This window comes from Amblyomma americanum, chromosome 10 (assembly GCF_052857255.1).
Source record: "Amblyomma americanum isolate KBUSLIRL-KWMA chromosome 10, ASM5285725v1, whole genome shotgun sequence".
Classification (NCBI taxonomy): Eukaryota; Metazoa; Arthropoda; class Arachnida; order Ixodida; family Ixodidae; genus Amblyomma; species Amblyomma americanum.
Genome location: NC_135506.1, coordinates 1,294,736 through 1,311,089, shown reverse-complemented (window position 1 = coordinate 1,311,089; position 16,354 = coordinate 1,294,736). Strand labels below are relative to the sequence as shown.

The 16,354-nt window shown below is 45.9% G+C and overlaps 1 protein-coding gene across 2 annotated transcripts in view; it reads right to left on the bottom strand.

Annotated features, from left to right (window-relative positions):
• Positions 1-16,354, bottom strand: part of LOC144106577 (uncharacterized) — a 216,305-nt gene that overhangs the window by 198,673 nt on the left and 1,278 nt on the right. For both annotated transcript variants that reach the window (XM_077639422.1, XM_077639423.1), the window contains exons 2-3: positions 7,303-7,373; positions 5,690-5,762 (exon numbers count right to left, since the gene is read on the bottom strand). In XM_077639422.1, the coding sequence (XP_077495548.1) occupies positions 5,690-5,762; positions 7,303-7,373 (144 nt within the window). The remainder of the gene's footprint in view (positions 1-5,689; positions 5,763-7,302; positions 7,374-16,354) is intronic.

Sequence of the window (16,354 nt, the reverse complement as noted above, 5' to 3'; positions counted from 1 at the left end):
TTGTCCTTTTATCTATCTTTCACAAATAAGTTCATGCCACTGATTCACCTCCAGCACATCTACAACGTCCCTCCTACTTATCACATAGATTACATAATAACTACATCTATGCCCGCATTTATGGCAACACAGCGCATGTATCTGTCTCGCCTTCTTCCGTCCCGTCCGTCAGCGCTGTTTTTGCATACCATTTAAACATGAACCAACCAGCCCGACTCAGCCCTCTCCTTTAAACTTCTCATCACTCCCGCGTGCCATCCGTCTCTGGAACGATCTTCCGGACTGCATCGCCCTGCAGGGTAATCATGACACCTTTCGCAAACATCTACTCAAGCACTTCATTGATAACGCTTAGCAAGTCATTTATTTACTCACGATTCATATAACTTCGTTTTCAGCCACTTGAGACTATTTCCTCTTTGGTTCTGTTGATGCGCAGCTTTCCTCATGTATGCCTGATATACTTTCTTTTGCTTTTGTATAACTTTTTGTGCATTTTCCTACTTTTGTTACATGACGCATAGTTGTTTTTTACTTTTATCACTTTTTGTGAATTGCGATATCGTATCTGAGCTCACCTGTTTTTTTGTGTTTTGCTGTACTTTACTATGTTTTTTTTTATTTCTAACCTATTTTGCACAAACTTCTGTATTTGTCCCCCCTTACACAATACCTCTCCAGAGGCATGTAAGGTATCTGTAAATAAATAAAATAAATATCTGAGCATGGTACATGCGGGAGGCCAGTTGTGCGCATGCGCCGTTACCATATGGCAACCGGCGAGGAGGAGTGGGTGCGTCGCGCGCTTCGTCGTTTCCCTCCCTCCTTTATCCTTTCCTTCACGGCTCGGTTCGGGTGTCCACCGAGATATGTGAGACGGTTACTGTGCTTTGCGTGCTCGTGGCGCCATCTGGCATGACGTCACACCGTGCGTCTCGCCACCGCCGCCATTTGGTGTGACGTCACACCGCGTTCATCACCGGAACCGCGCGTTTTCGCATGCACAGCATTGCGTATAAAAAGTGGAGATGTAATCGGCGGCTGTATCGCAACGCTTGATATGGATGGACAGAAGGAGAGTCCAGCCGCTGCTAAACGGCGGTATACATGGTTTGCATGTGACGTCACGTCCGGCGGCGCGCGCTGCGGCGGACATGTTGGTGCAGTCTGTGCGGAGTCGGTGGAGTGCGTATCGCACGCGTTTCCTCGTTAGTGGTAACACGTGCAATTTTGTTGCCTTTTGTGTGGCATGCCGCCGCTTCTCAGTAAGCAGCCTTTAGACGCTACCTACCGCTTAGATCTTACGCGGTTGGAGCGCGTTCGGTATGCGGAAAAAGTGCGTCTCTGCGATAATATCGACCCGTTCATGCTGCGGCCGGGAACGGACACAAGCGATGTCGACATATTTCCAGAGATTTGTTACGGTGACATCGTCAATTACCTTCTTTTTTCTGCAAGCTTTCTGACCCTTGAAGAAATGAAGGCGTTTAAGTCCACCGAGGCGCATAATTATTTCACTAGCGGCTGGGTGAAGGGACTGTCGGCAAAACAGCTACAAGGGGACAAGGTGTTTCTACTTGGAGAGGTAAGCCGCAGGGCATTGATCTTTGTAAGGATCAGAGTAAAGAAATAACGGTTATTAAATCCACAAGTGACTGAGTGTAAGCAATCACTCAGTAAAGTTTTAAAAAGAACTGTTTACAAACTGTCAGGCTAGTGATTCATTTCTTCATATGTACTGAACCTGGACGACTTCAGATTAAATCACGAGTTATTCTATTTTTATGGGCATATGAAAGGAACCGTTGCTGGTTTATCTTAGTTTGGAAACCCAACAAGTTATTGCGAAAAAAAGAAACGGTCATGCGTGGAGAGATTGTTATCGCTCGCTACAGATTTGTCGACCAACAATTTAGGTCTCGCCTGTCGCGTCGCGCACTATGGCCCGCATTAAGTGATCAAGCTCATCGCCGTTGCCGTTTTCGACGGTCCGGTAGCGCGACAAGATCGACAGTGACGTGTGCCTTCGCAGAGATGTGCCCAATGTTAATTTGGATTCGTAGCCTCCATTGTTCCCGACTCCTCAGCCTGACACTCCGCTTGAGCCGCGCGTTTCTGGGTCCGTCGTCTTGCCGCGCGAGCGTGGCGACCGGGATCACCATGTTTTGCGCTGTAGCCGAGCAAAAGCGTAGGGGCCCAGTCCGGGTCCGTCTCCTCCCACAGTTTTGATGGTCTGCCTACAAAATCCAAGAAAAATTTGTTTAAAATGAGATTTTCCGCTATGCTTGTACGTCATGCACCTAAATAAACACTGTGCATATGCAACGGACTTATCTTTTACGAAATGGGCGCCGCAAACACGTATGCCCGTCCTTTCGGTGTTGAGATCGGCACGTTTTATACGAGCCAGCCACACCTCCCGTCGCTTCGCGCATAAAGCTTTGGTACGGTCACCTTGATGCTCGATGACCTTTGGAAGACGAAAAAAGTTTGTGTTTGTTGATTTCGCCCAACAAGTGCGGTTGGAGCATCCAACAACAGCGCAGATAACCATCGCAACGCCGTCGAAGTACACCGTACGCGCGAATTGCATCAAGTGCACCACGGCCGCTGCGACTGCACCAACATGGCGGAACAGTATCCCAGGGTTCCCTGCTACGACGTCAGTGCAAGCCATGTATAGACAAGGGAACATTAACTCTTCCGATCCTGAGGTTGTCGCCTGGCAGTTGGCTCCTCAACAAAGAGAGAATGAGCGTCAGAAGGCGAAGAGAGCAGCGAACACGCCCGAACAGGGAGAGGAACGCTTTGCCAAACGGAGACGCCAGACTGCTGAGCGTAATAGACGCCGCATAGCCGCCGAGATGGAGCCTATGGAAGGCGTCAGTCAACGGCAACCAACCGAAGAGGATGTGATGGCCCGTCGTGTGACTGATCACACCATTCGAGTTTCCCAAAGTGCATCTGTGATCCGGACATTTCAAGCGGACATGTCTCTCATTGCTAAACACACAGTGCCAACAACAATCTCAGCCAGGGAAACGTACCTCCCGCTACGTGTATCCTGGCATAGCGGAGCTAAGCCACTGCCAATATTTTTCATGGGTTTCAGTTTTCTTTTTATCTGCACTGTCACCCGAGGAATCCATGAGTTTTTATTTTATTTTAACAATAACTAGCTAGTGACATTCAATACATTGCTGACCCACGGTTTAAAACTGCTGTGTTATTACAAAATGCATCAAAAGGAAAGGGCAGAACATCGATGATCGAAACATCACCTGCTGGAGGAAAGTTACTAAAATGCATTAGGGGCAATTTTTATTAGGAGACACGCCAGAAAGAGAAAGCATAACGGCCCGGTGATCAGCTATACTAGGTATCACCACACTTATTTAAATCTAAGAATTGCTCTGATTTCAGTTGAAGTAGAGGGTCGCTAGAATGGGGTGATCGATCCATAGGGATTTCCCTAAGTTTATTTTCAGTGTCTCTATAACGGAACCTTGTCCACATGTATAGTCTGGTTGAAGCATGAAACGAGAAGCTGCGGGAAACTCGGCAACAGCCTCGTGCATACTGAGCTTCCTTCTCCATTCGGCGTCTGTTTTCGGTGTCTCGAATCGTCATCGGATCAGCCTTTCAACAGCTGCCTAGAACCGCGACCACTGTTCCCATTCCTGTTCGGATAAAAGCACGGAAGGAGGCGAGGAACACAAGAAAATGAAGGGCTTCCTTCTGCTGGATTTCCTCTGTTTTGCCGCGCCTTTCGAGCGGCTATCGCATATCCGCAGAGCGGAAACCGCGTCGGTGTGAACGCTCTCTTACACCCCCCCCCCCCCCCCCCTGCACGCTGGCTTTGCCACTATTTCCTGATGCCGCTTCTGTCAATCCGCCTACATTCCAGAGAAGAAGAAATGCCAAAACATACTTCAGCCTCCCCTGAGTGCCTCACGGTAGGCTCTGCTAGTTATAGTTATGTCCCTATTTCCTCATTTCAGAACGGTCGGACAGGAATCATTTGTTGTAGTTGCGCGTGTTGCGTTTTGTTGCAGTTGCAGTTGTCGCAGGTCACGTTTTGCACGATGCTGCAGCAATTTTATCGCACGAACGGCTGCCATCTTGGAATCTCAGACGGACAAGAAACGTTTCAATGCGAGTAGTAAGCGATAACGCTCTTAAAAGCCGGTAACATTGCAATCGGTTCGCCACCGGCACGCAAGAAGTCACGCGAGACCACAAGACAGCGAGGTGTCCCCTTGTGTCTGTTCGAGCGACTGTTTGCCCCACTGTCGCTTGTCTCTTACCATGCAGCAAAAACAAAAAAAGAACGCAGGAGCCTGGAAGGGGCTCGGATGTATTACGCAATGAAGATATCAACTTCAACAGGCCCCATGCACCCTGAGTCGCTTTGGGACGTTAAACCCCAATAAACCAAACCAAACCATAATTAACCGAAACTGAGTGTTAACGCTATCGTATTTAATATAATTAGCTGAGAAAGCTTTTGTAGAATTAAAGGGCACAAAAAAATGAAAAAACGGCAGAACTTTACAGACAGATGAGAGGAGTCTTATACATATTGTGCCGTACATTATGAACAGTGCTTAGCACGAACACGCCGACCGAAAGGAGAGAAACCGCACTACGCCGGTGCACACGGAGCATTTACTGAATGCGCCCTCCAAAGGACCACACGCGCAGCTTCCTCCCGGCGACGCGTGTAGTACCACCACTGCAGAGCAGAAATAATTGCTCCGCTCCACCAGATGTAGAAGAATGGATTTTTGTGCCGCACCACCGGATATTACTGGACTTTCTTCGAGAGTTCAGTGTGTACGCATATTTGTAAATAATACTTTATGCCAGCAAGCACACTGCCGCAATAAAATAAGAAGAAATAACAGTACGATTATCAGGAAATATGACACTCGTTAATATCGACCGTGGAACATTACACAGCCAAGGTGCGTGCTGGGGAGGAAGTAAGTGTGATGCATTCATAGCTGAAAATCTAGCCCCGAACCAGCGAAGATATCCTCACAGTTCCTGTCCGCTTCAGGCTATACACAAATGATCAAAGTAAAATGCTACTTCGTTTTGTGCGCTACTTCGCAAGTCTAAGAAGGTGGTAAACAAAAGTACTGCTTCGATGAGGCTCTCATGTTACAGAACCTGAAATCTTTGCAACTAGTTATAGATAGCTTAGGAGTACAAAACGGTATATATGCTGTTTTGCATGAATTATTTTGTGTTTTCCGCACTGTTTTCATTTTTTTGCACGCTAAGCATATCACGTGACATCAGTTGTCTAGACGTGCTGTTTGTTAACCCGATGAGAACATTAGAAGTGGGCGTTCAGTGAAAGTATACGTATTCATTACACAAGCTCGAGCTCGGCCCAGGATCGTGAGTACACAGGCCCGAGAACGGCCCGGGCCCGCAACCCGAAACTATCTTTTTTACCACAATAAACGTGGTACTAAACAGGAATCGCCACGTGTTATCTTGCTTTCCCATGGTGCCGCACCTAATAGGGCATAATATCAGTTAAGGATTTTAAGCACCGTTGTAACAGATCATTTTTACAGGATGTGTCTAGCTTTACGACACAGTGACAGGAAAGCAAAGCGACATTGAACGGGAAGCCAGAGTGACTCATTGGACCAATACTCCTTTCTCTACTCACATGCTGCCTGGTTTCATCTGGCATACCGTGGTCGCAGCGCTGGGGTTGGGTGGCTTGTCACACCATGCGGTAGCTGCACAAGGGACAAAGCAAGAATACTGATGGGAAAAAAGACGCACAATTTTTTTTGTTGTTGTTAGTGCGGTGCTTTAGTGCTGGCAGCATGATTGCCTCTGTGGTTACGCACGATGTGAAAAGCGCCATGAAGGTGTGCACAAAACATTCTTAAGTGCTGAGCCCGAGGAGCCAGTCCTCTTAAAGTGGTTGGCTGGCTGTTCATTTCTGGCCTCCTGACTGGCGCAGTTAGACGAGGACAAGTGAAGAGTGACGCTAGCATCCCTCCTCTCCGCCTGCTTTTGTCCTCCACGGTGGGGAGAAGGCCGGAGGTTGAGTTTCCCGACAATAAAAGAACAAAATGAGCAAGTGTTGAGGGGAGCCTCTGCCACTAACCAAGCAGCCGGACGATAATGAGTCCTCTCGTCGAAACGTTAAGTAGCGGACTAAGGTTTCCCCTCAACACGTGTTCCTTTTTGTTTTGTGTTCACTAATCTGCGTCTTACTGCGTCAACCAAGATGCTACAAAATGAGCAGATTCAAACTGCGCAGTTTCTAAAAGGCGCTGTAAAAGATAGGAAGAGTTCGCGCTGAACGACACGAGAATTTCACGAGCTGTATTTATCTGAATGCACCCTGTGACGGCCTTAGGGTTAAAAGTAATAATAAAATTAAATAAAGAGCCGAAGCAGCCAAAGGCGACACGCCAGACAAGAAACGGCGCGCACGGAGTTGAAGGATCGCAGAAGACCGACGTACATCTGCACTTTGTACGGTCATGCTGGAAACTGCGGAGCCCGAAAATGTCAATTAAGAGAGCCAGTAAAGTGGCTACGACATTTGCTCATTGCACGCGGCATAAGCTGGCGCAGTATCGCAAATAAATGCCGTCAATGAACCGAGAGCCACCTTGTTATAGCGTGGGACAGAAGGAACGTGAACTTCGTGGATCCTTAAAAAAAAAAGATGCCGCCACCGTCTGGAAGACGTTTAGGTAACGAGCGTTAGCTGTTTGGTTTACTAGAATTGATAAGAATGAGATTGGAGTTAGGAACACCAGTATGAGTTTGGTGGAAAAATGGAAATATGAATTTGGCATCTTGAATTTATATGTGACGCCACCAATCAATCACCAATTGGATATCTGAGTGACGTGAACGATCAGTGACCAATTCGACATACTAATGACGCTACCGATCAATCACCTATTGGGTTGCTATATCGATTTACTATGGAGGCCGCCATCTTGAATTACTTGGGCTTAAAAAAATTTCACGCCGAAGGGAGGTGGTAGCAGACCCCAAGAAAACGAGAAACGTGATGAGTAAGAGCTCACGCTCTTAAAAGCATGCCAACCTGACAGGCAGATGCATTCACCTCTCTTTTGTTGTCGTTTCATTTTTATTTTATTTTTATTTATTTATCACATACTGCGGACCAAATACGGTCCAAGCAGGAGAGGCACAGTACAAAACAATAGAGTACAAAACTTCGAACTTGAAAGAGCCTAGGCCTTAGCAGTGAACGTGAAATAATAAAAGGAGGCCTCATGTGCTTACCATTACGGGTCATTTCAAGTCTTTCCATGACAGGACTCTTCAAGCCAGAGCCGTGGTATTTCGTTTTGATGCTGCAAAGAACAAAGAATCGTCAGGCCTCCACGCAAGGTGCGTGCGACCTTCATTCATTTCCTTGAGCCTTATTCAGTGCAAGAACCCTCAGAGTTCCTGAATAATATCTCGAGGGAAAAAAAGACGCTGCGGTCGTTTATTAACAACGTCTGTAGACCAGCACCGCGTTTACAAACCATATCGCAGCAGCCGGAACCGAGTGGGGTTGAAAAGTAGGCTTAGTGCTTTTAGGAATACATGGAAGCGAAAGCTTTCAAAGCAGTGTTTTGATCTCACACTGCACCTATGATGCCGACCCTTCGTGAAGAACAACCAAGTTCGTCAGTGTGCATGCGGCAGCATGTCGGACTGCACGAGAAGCTTGCGCGATTCGACCCAGCGGATAACAGAAGAACCGACAACTGAGCTAGTTGGTGCATCTTTAAGCCGTGGTAAAAACAGCGCAGCGACGACAGACACAGAGAAGACAGAAGAAGACGGACAAGCGCTGACTAACAACTAAAGTTTATTGGAAAAAACACAGGTATTAATACACTCCTAAAACAACCAGAGAACACGCCCCTCTTAACATCCTTCTAATCGTGCGAATCTAGATACTTAATCTCACATTCGTGAAGAAGCACTGACGGTGTGCTGACGCATGCATCACCATTCGCGTGGATGCGATACGCCTCACACATTTCCCTTGTCAATTTATCCCTGTGCCTGCAAACAACTTTTGTCTCATGGAAAAGAGGGTTGCACATTTTTTTGTCGGGGGAGCCTGGGATATTATTCAGGGGGCAATCTCTAAAATGTAATGCAAGGTTGGACGATGGGGGGCCATTTAACGAGGTATGATGCTGACGAAGACGGGTGTTCACACATTTTCCCGTTTGGCCAATGTATTTCTTGCCACAGGAAAACTCAATGTCATACACTACGCTTTCAGCACATGACGTAAACTTCTTTTGGTGGTTTATTTTGCAGGCTCTACTCCCGGTTGGTTTCTGTTTTTTAGCCTTTGCTTTCCTATCTATTATGGCACAAATTTTTCCAAGCTTTTGCGGGGCTGAGAAGAGCACTTGAATTCCATATCTGGCGCCTACTCTTTTTAAGTTGTGTGACAAACGATGAAGATATGGTATAACCGTATGCCTCTTCATGCCTGACGGCTCTGATGGATGGCAACTCTTGAAAGATTTTAGTTTCCTCAGCAATTTATTGCAAGCAAGCACGATTACCTCTTCCGGAAATCCTGCCGATTGCAATCTACCAACCTGCTGATTAAAACTATTCTTCATTCCATGCACACACGATTTCGAAAGTGCTGATCCTAAACATGCAACGGCTATACCACTTTTAACTAATTTAGAATGGGCTGAGCGATAACTAAGAAAGGGCTTCGCTGAGCGCTGTTGAAAAGACCAGCAGACATGATCAGGGTTCAGGACCAATCTTAAGTCTAAAAACTGTAGCTCGTTGTTCTCCGGGAGTTCAAAGGTGAACTTTAAACCTTCTCCACAACTAACAAAAACCCTTAGTATTTCTTCTACATGGCCCTTGAAATTTGTAGGCTCTACAAAAATTAAATAATAATCAACATACCTGAACACCTGTTTTACACAATCACTGAACTTAGAATTTATCGCCCTGTCAACGTGACACAGAAAAATATTACTTAACACCGGTGCTACTTTTGAACCTATGCATACCCCATCTTTCTGAGCAAACAGTTTTCCTTCCCACTAGAAAAAAGTCGATTGCAGGTAAAAGGTCAGAAGTTCCAAAAACGACTCCACAGAAACACCACAATCCGAAATAAATCTCTCTTCGTCGTTGTCATTAGTTATGGCTTTCTTAACACACTGCAGGAGTTTATCTTGAGGTAAGGAATAGAACAAATCCTCCACATCGATGCTAAACATGCCACTCGAACCCGGGTTACAGCTTTGCAAAAACTCAACAATGGTGACAGAATTCGGGACCAGAAACGGATCATCAATCACAAGACTACTAAGGTGCTTTTGCAAAAAGCTTGATATCGAATGTTGCCAGCTGTTACGCTCCGTAACTATACATCGGAAAGGAATTTCGGGTTTATGCGTTTTCGCAGAGAAGAAAATATCTAGACAATTTTTCTGCGAACTACTAACAGAGCGCTGTAGTCCTATCAAATTCATTTCCCCCAGTAACCGTATTGCTTCTTTCTTTTGTCTATTGAGGTTAATATTTCGGATTGTGGTGTTTCTGTGGAGTCGTTTTTGGAACTTCTGACCTTTTACCTGCAATCGACTTTTTTCTAGTGGGAAGGAAAACTGTTTGCTCAGAAAGATGGGGTATGCATAGGTTCAAAAGTAGCACCGGTGTTAAGTAATATTTTTCTGTGTCACGTTGACAGGGCGATAAATTCTAAGTTCAGTGATTGTGTAAAACAGGTGTTCAGGTATGTTGATTATTATTTAATTTTTGTAGAGCCTACAAATTTCAAGGGCCATGTAGAAGAAATACTAAGGGTTTTTGTTAGTTGTGGAGAAGGTTTAAAGTTCACCTTTGAATTCCCGGAGAACAACGAGCTACAGTTTTTAGACTTAAGATTGGTCCTGAACCCTGATCATGTCTGCTGGTCTTTTCAACAGCGCTCAGCGAAGCCCTTTCTTAGTTATCGCTCAGCCCATTCTAAATTAGTTAAAAGTGGTATAGCCGTTGCATGTTTAGGATCAGCACTTTCGAAATCGTGTGTGCATGGAATGAAGAATAGTTTTAATCAGCAGGTTGGTAGATTGCAATCGGCAGGATTTCCGGAAGAGGTAATCGTGCTTGCTTGCAATAAATTGCTGAGGAAACTAAAATCTTTCAAGAGTTGCCATCCATCAGAGCCGTCAGGCATGAAGAGGCATACGGTTATACCATATCTTCATCGTTTGTCACACAACTTAAAAAGAGTAGGCGCCAGATATGGAATTCAAGTGCTCTTCTCAGCCCCGCAAAAGCTTGGAAAAATTTGTGCCATAATAGATAGGAAAGCAAAGGCTAAAAAACAGAAACCAACCGGGAGTAGAGCCTGCAAAATAAACCACCAAAAGAAGTTTACGTCATGTGCTGAAAGCGTAGTGTATGACATTGAGTTTTCCTGTGGCAAGAAATACATTGGCCAAACGGGAAAATGTGTGAACACCCGTCTTCGTCAGCATCATACCTCGTTAAATGGCCCCCCATCGTCCAACCTTGCATTACATTTTAGAGATTGCCCCCTGAATAATATCCCAGGTTCTCCCGACAAAAAAAAATGTGCAACCCTCTTTTCCATGAGACAAAAGTTGTTTGCAGGCACAGGGATAAATTGACAAGGGAAATGTGTGAGGCGTATCGCATCCACGCGAATGGTGATGCATGCGTCAGCACACCGTCAGTGCTTCTTCACGAATGTGAGATTAAGTATCTAGATTCGCACGATTAGAAGGATGTTAAGAGGGGCGTGTTCCCTGGTTGTTTTAGGAGTGTATTAATACCTGTGTTTTTTCCAATAAACTTTAGTTGTTAGTCAGCGCTTGTCCGTCTTCTTCTGTCTTCTCTGTGTCTGTCGTCGCTGCGCTGTTTTTACCACGACCCAGCGGATGGAGCGCCTGTTGGGGGTATGTCCGGCTTCACAACACACATTTATGAAGGCGTTTTAAAAACACAGCTTCCAAATGACGCAGCATACTTTCTCACACTCTATTCTTCAAAGAAGTCGCCAACTATTAACAAACAGCTACCTCCGAGGGTACTCTTTGAATCGAGAAAAAAATTCGTAAATTCTCGCTAACATGGGTTTCAATGGGCTGCTCCATACGCCCAGCCGGGAGTCACCCCCACGCGCGCGTAACGTGATGTTTTAAAATACGTCGCCTTCGAAATGACGCTCCGCACTTTCATCATAGCGTGTTATAGGATGAGCTTGGTTGTTCATCTCGAAGGGACGACAATGTAGGCGCACTGCGAAATTAAAAAGTGCTTTGACAAGTTTTGCTTCCATGTATTCCTATGGGCGCTAAGCCCAAGTTTTACGCCAGTTGCCCCAGCCGGCGACAGCAACGCCACTGCATCTTGTTTACGTCACAGATCGGTGTAAGTCAATAGGCGTACAAATGTCTAGGACTTCATATTGCTTTTTTTTTATTTTACTCCTGTTTTGTAGGAAGCATGCGATTTTCCTGCAGACAAACCTTCGAGAAATAGTTTGCTGATTTCCATACGAGCCTAATGTCAAATATCCACACCCGATAACTTTATTAAATACGCACGTGGAGAGTGCACTACCACAAGAAATTAATCTGCGCACCGTGAAGAGCGTTGTAGAGTGGCTTTAATGCACATACAATATCCACATTTTGTTTTGATGCTGCACAATCAATCGAAAGATTAAATGCCTACTTCTCTGCACTCCTGTGGACGCTCAATAAGGAACTTGCATGGACGGCGGAGCCTGTTCATTCAACCGATAATTCGACAAACTGTGAAATATCCCATTTTATGCTTGACTCTTCTCTGGAGCTGCTTCCACCCAGGTGATTAGATTATGGTCTTTTTGCTCCCTCAGCCTGACTCCACACGATTACATCCTCCTCTCGGTAGCACCGTGAAGTTCACTCATTCATAAGGAACGCCTTCTTTGTTCTTTTCAAAGGCAGTTTATGATTTCCTCTCGCCTGAAACAATGACAAGCGCGGAAAATATGCATGAAAAGGAAACGCAAGATAAACAAGGACCCATATTATATACGAAACATATAATATAATCCTCTTTAGTCGGAGTCCTACGCCACGCCTCGCGACTCTGCTTCAGCAGCGGGAGACGGGGGGGGGGGGGGGGGGGTATTAGACCAACGAGGTTTTTTCTCTGAGAGGTTTATCTCCACTAAGCCGCGTTACAGCAGATTAATCAAGCGCCCTAGACATGAAAGCTGCTTTAATCCTGGCCTACACTCGCTGCGTAGAGTGGGGCACAATGCCCTTCCGGCTTATCTCGATGCGTATAAAACGAAAAAGTAAGAGAGGCCACCAAAATAGAAACAATTTGGACCTGAATGCGCATAAAAAGAGAACAAACGAGGAGGAATTCCTATGTCAATGTTGTTTGCGTGGACGGGAAATCGATGAAACTAAGGTAATCGCGCGAGTACATTCTTGACTTCACCAACTAGCGTCATCTGTTGGCTATCAGTAGCGAACAACGCGTCGCTCAATGGGGGTTGTGCAGGGAGCTTCGTCTGTAATTTCATTTCTCATGTAGGTTTTGTGTTTCTTTCGGTAAACAGTTTATCGCGATTCCATGCATCATGGACAACCAACTAGCCCCGATTCCAACCTTGCTGTGAATGGGAATATGTTTGGTTATTTTGAGAAGACTAGAGAGGGAACGAGATGCTGCGCGAAAATGATGATTACCGGGGCCGATTCTAGCTCATCGCTCCAAGATGTGCGCCATAAAATACTTATTACCTTCACATCTACTAGTTCCGACAACCATAGGAACTAACTTGCATGAACCGAACATTCGGAATTGCCGTTGTGTTTCTGAGTGCTCAGCGTGACGGGGAGGCAGTCGTCGTGTAAACTAATAGCGTTTATTCAGCTAGTGGGATGTTTTCATTCGAGTGACGCTAGCTGAGCGATGGCAGTTAGCCAAAGTGAAACGAGCTGCCTGCACAGCTTCCAACACCTGTGCCAATGTGACCTGTGAGGAGTCCCATACACATGAAGCGTATCCCATTCGTGGTCGCACGTAACTGGCGTATAATAATGGTTTTAGTGAAGATGGAGCCAGAGAGAAGTTTCTTTAATGGTAGCTCAGTGTTTTGTTTGCTTTAGATGCGATGTGTCCTTTATGTAATTTCCAAGACAGGGTGTTAGTTATATAAACACCGAGGTTTCGGTACAATGTTAGGCATTCAAGGGGATGACTATGTAGGAAATAAGATGGACATGTTGCATTCGACGAAGAAACCCTCATATGTTTACATTTTTTAAAACTTTTAGTTCTTCCATTTGCCACGTATGGCGCCAATCCACGAGGAAAAGACGAAGCCAGAGCACACAGCACAAGCGCTTCGTCCGTCGTCTTGTTTTCGCGCTCCTTTTCGCGTGGATCGACACAGACTCGCCCAACTTTCCACCCATGACGCCAATCAAGTATGTTATTGAGATTAACCATGCACTCGCTAAAGGAACTCCAGTTAAGAACCGAGACACTGGCATACAGAACTCTTTGAGTGCTCACGATATTAATGGATGAAATCATTTTCTCCACTTCCTGCTCTACTAAACCTGTAATGCCTGGCTAATCACGTTCGACACGGAATGCAAATATGCAACAATTTTCATCTCTGCCCGCGGAAACAGTGTCAGAGTGTGAGCTGCCAAAGATGCAGGCGGAAAGATAAATTCATGCTAAAGCTAACAATAACGGCACAAGAGCCACATACTTGGGTGGTCGTAAATATGCACTGGCTGGTGACGGAACAATCTTGATTCTCCCGCTTGATTTGCAGTACGTACCTCCGTATTTATTAGCAGTTTTATTGTTCTTAAACAGATAAAAACTATTACAATAGGCTAAAAAATTCTTTCGTAAATAATTTTTAAAAATTAATACTAAAGTTTTTTTACAGTTCTCTAATAAAGGGCCATTAGATTTGGAACCCTCGCAGATCATAAATTTTCTGTGATGTTTAAACTACCTTGGTATTACAGCGTTAGTTCGCTTCCTTCCGATTTCTTTTCCCGGTCATCTTTCGGAAATGCGCGGTTGAAACAGCGCTAACGATCATTTGTAGCCCATCGTCGTCATCATCATCAGCCTGACTACGTCAACTACAGATCAAGGGCCTCTCCAATTAGCCCTGTCCTTCGCCAGCTGCGACAACCTTATCCCCGCAAACTTCTTGCTCTCATCCGCCCACCTAACGTTCTGGCGCCCACTGCTACGCTTGCCTTTTCTTGGAACCAACTCCGTTACACATACGGACCAGCGGTTATCTTGCCTTCGCATTACATGCCCTGCCCAAGCGCATTGCTTCCTCTTGATTGCGACTAGGTTGTCACTAACCCACGTGTGTTCCCTCACCCACTCTACCTTTTTCCTGCCCCTCAATGTTACACCGATCATTTTCCTTTCCTTAGCTCGCTGCGTTGTCCTCAAAGGGGCTCTGAAAGGGGCTCTAATAATGCTGCGGTATGCCGGGGATGTTAAAGCACGCCGCTTCACGATTATTGTCCAGGAAGAATTTTTAATGCGCTTTGTAGAAACAGAGTTACCTGTGGTCAAAATTTGAATTTCAGCGTCTTCGCGCTTTTCCCTCTCCCTCGACACATTTTGCGCGCCGGAAGGTCGGCGCTCCTCCAACGGCCCTACCTCCGGGGGAGAGCTTCCTGACCACGGTAGCTGCCTGACGTCTGAAAGAATCTAACCAATAGCCACCTCTCAATATGCATACGTAGATACGAGCGACAGAGGAGGGCGGGAGCACGAATAAGTCGCCGGGAAGGGCTCGCCAACTTTCGCTCATGATTGTGGGTCTTCTGCTGCTTGTATAGTGTATCATTTGGCTCAGGCGTTCATGACAACCCAATGCACAGATTGAGCAAGTTGATGTCCTCTCCTCGGAAGGTGTTTCAGAGCCCCTTTAACTTAAGCTGAACCCTTTTCGTTAGACTCCAGGTTTCTGCCCCGTAGGTGAGTACTGGTAAGATACAGCTGTTGTATACTTTTCTCTTGGGGGATATTGGTAAACTGCCATTCATGATATGAGAGAACCGGTCAAATGAGGTCCACCTCATTCTTATTCTTCTAGTTATTTCCCTCTCGTGACCCGTATCTGTTGTTACTACCTGCCCTAAGTAGATGTATTCCTTTAGAGCTAATTGGTGTATTCATTTGGTGGGTTGTGGTGAAGTACTGCGCCAGGGTGCCCAAATCCTGTTCTGGTGAGGAAGTGCATTGTAACTTCTGGTTACCGAGATAAGGCCGCAGTCCATGTTTGGTTATGCAATTCCATCAACACGTGAATTTTTGAAGCGAAAAGCTTCACTACGCTAGGAAAACAGTCGTCGCGTAGACCGGATAATGACCTTGAACGACCTTCAGGCCAACCACGTTAGTCGTGTATGAGCATATGTGGTACAGTTATGGTGCCGAACCCTTGACAGTGACCCATAACTTTTAGTTGACCTTTGAAATTGGGTTGACCTTAAGAACATCCGATGGGGTGATGTGAAGCCACGGGATGACATCCGATAGGGGTATCGTAAGACCATGTGATACGATGTCATAGCCACGTGGTCGTGTGAGTATATAAGAACGGCTGCCGCGAGCGTGTAGCGGAGCTGCCATGGACGAGCCTCAGACGCTTAGCAAGCGTCTTTGCTTTTCGCTGAATTCCAGGGTTAGCCAAGTCAAGGCTTAGCCAATTTTTTTGAATTCGGTGGAGAATTGCGCGGCACCAGGACTCGAGCCCAGGTCCTCTTGCATGCAAGGCGGATGCTCTACCTCTACGCTATGGCTGCCTCGCTCATAAGAAAATGTACAGCACGACATCCAGGAAGTTTGAAATTATACCACTCATCGCTGTGTACAGCGCAAACATCATTGTGGCATTAAAAAATATAAGCATATATTCATTACAAACTGCTAAACATACAGACGACCTTGCTTTCGACAGTGCGATGATTTCGAGTGGTCAGCGGAGAACTATACTTGGGCATCAGAGTTTAAGTGTCGACACTTAAGCGAGCTGGGTGAAAAATGAAGTTCTGTATGCATTATGTGCTCTTCCAACACGTCAGTAGCCCTGAAGAGCGGCGCGTTCAAGGAAAGGTGAGTGCATTCCACTTTCTTTATAATATCTGTCGCTCGTGACACTCAGAGAATCCTGCGTAGCTAGCTAACGGGTAATTCGGCTGCGAACTTTCCAGAAAGTTGCATTCAATGCGCTGTGCTTAACCACGTCTCACTTGGTATT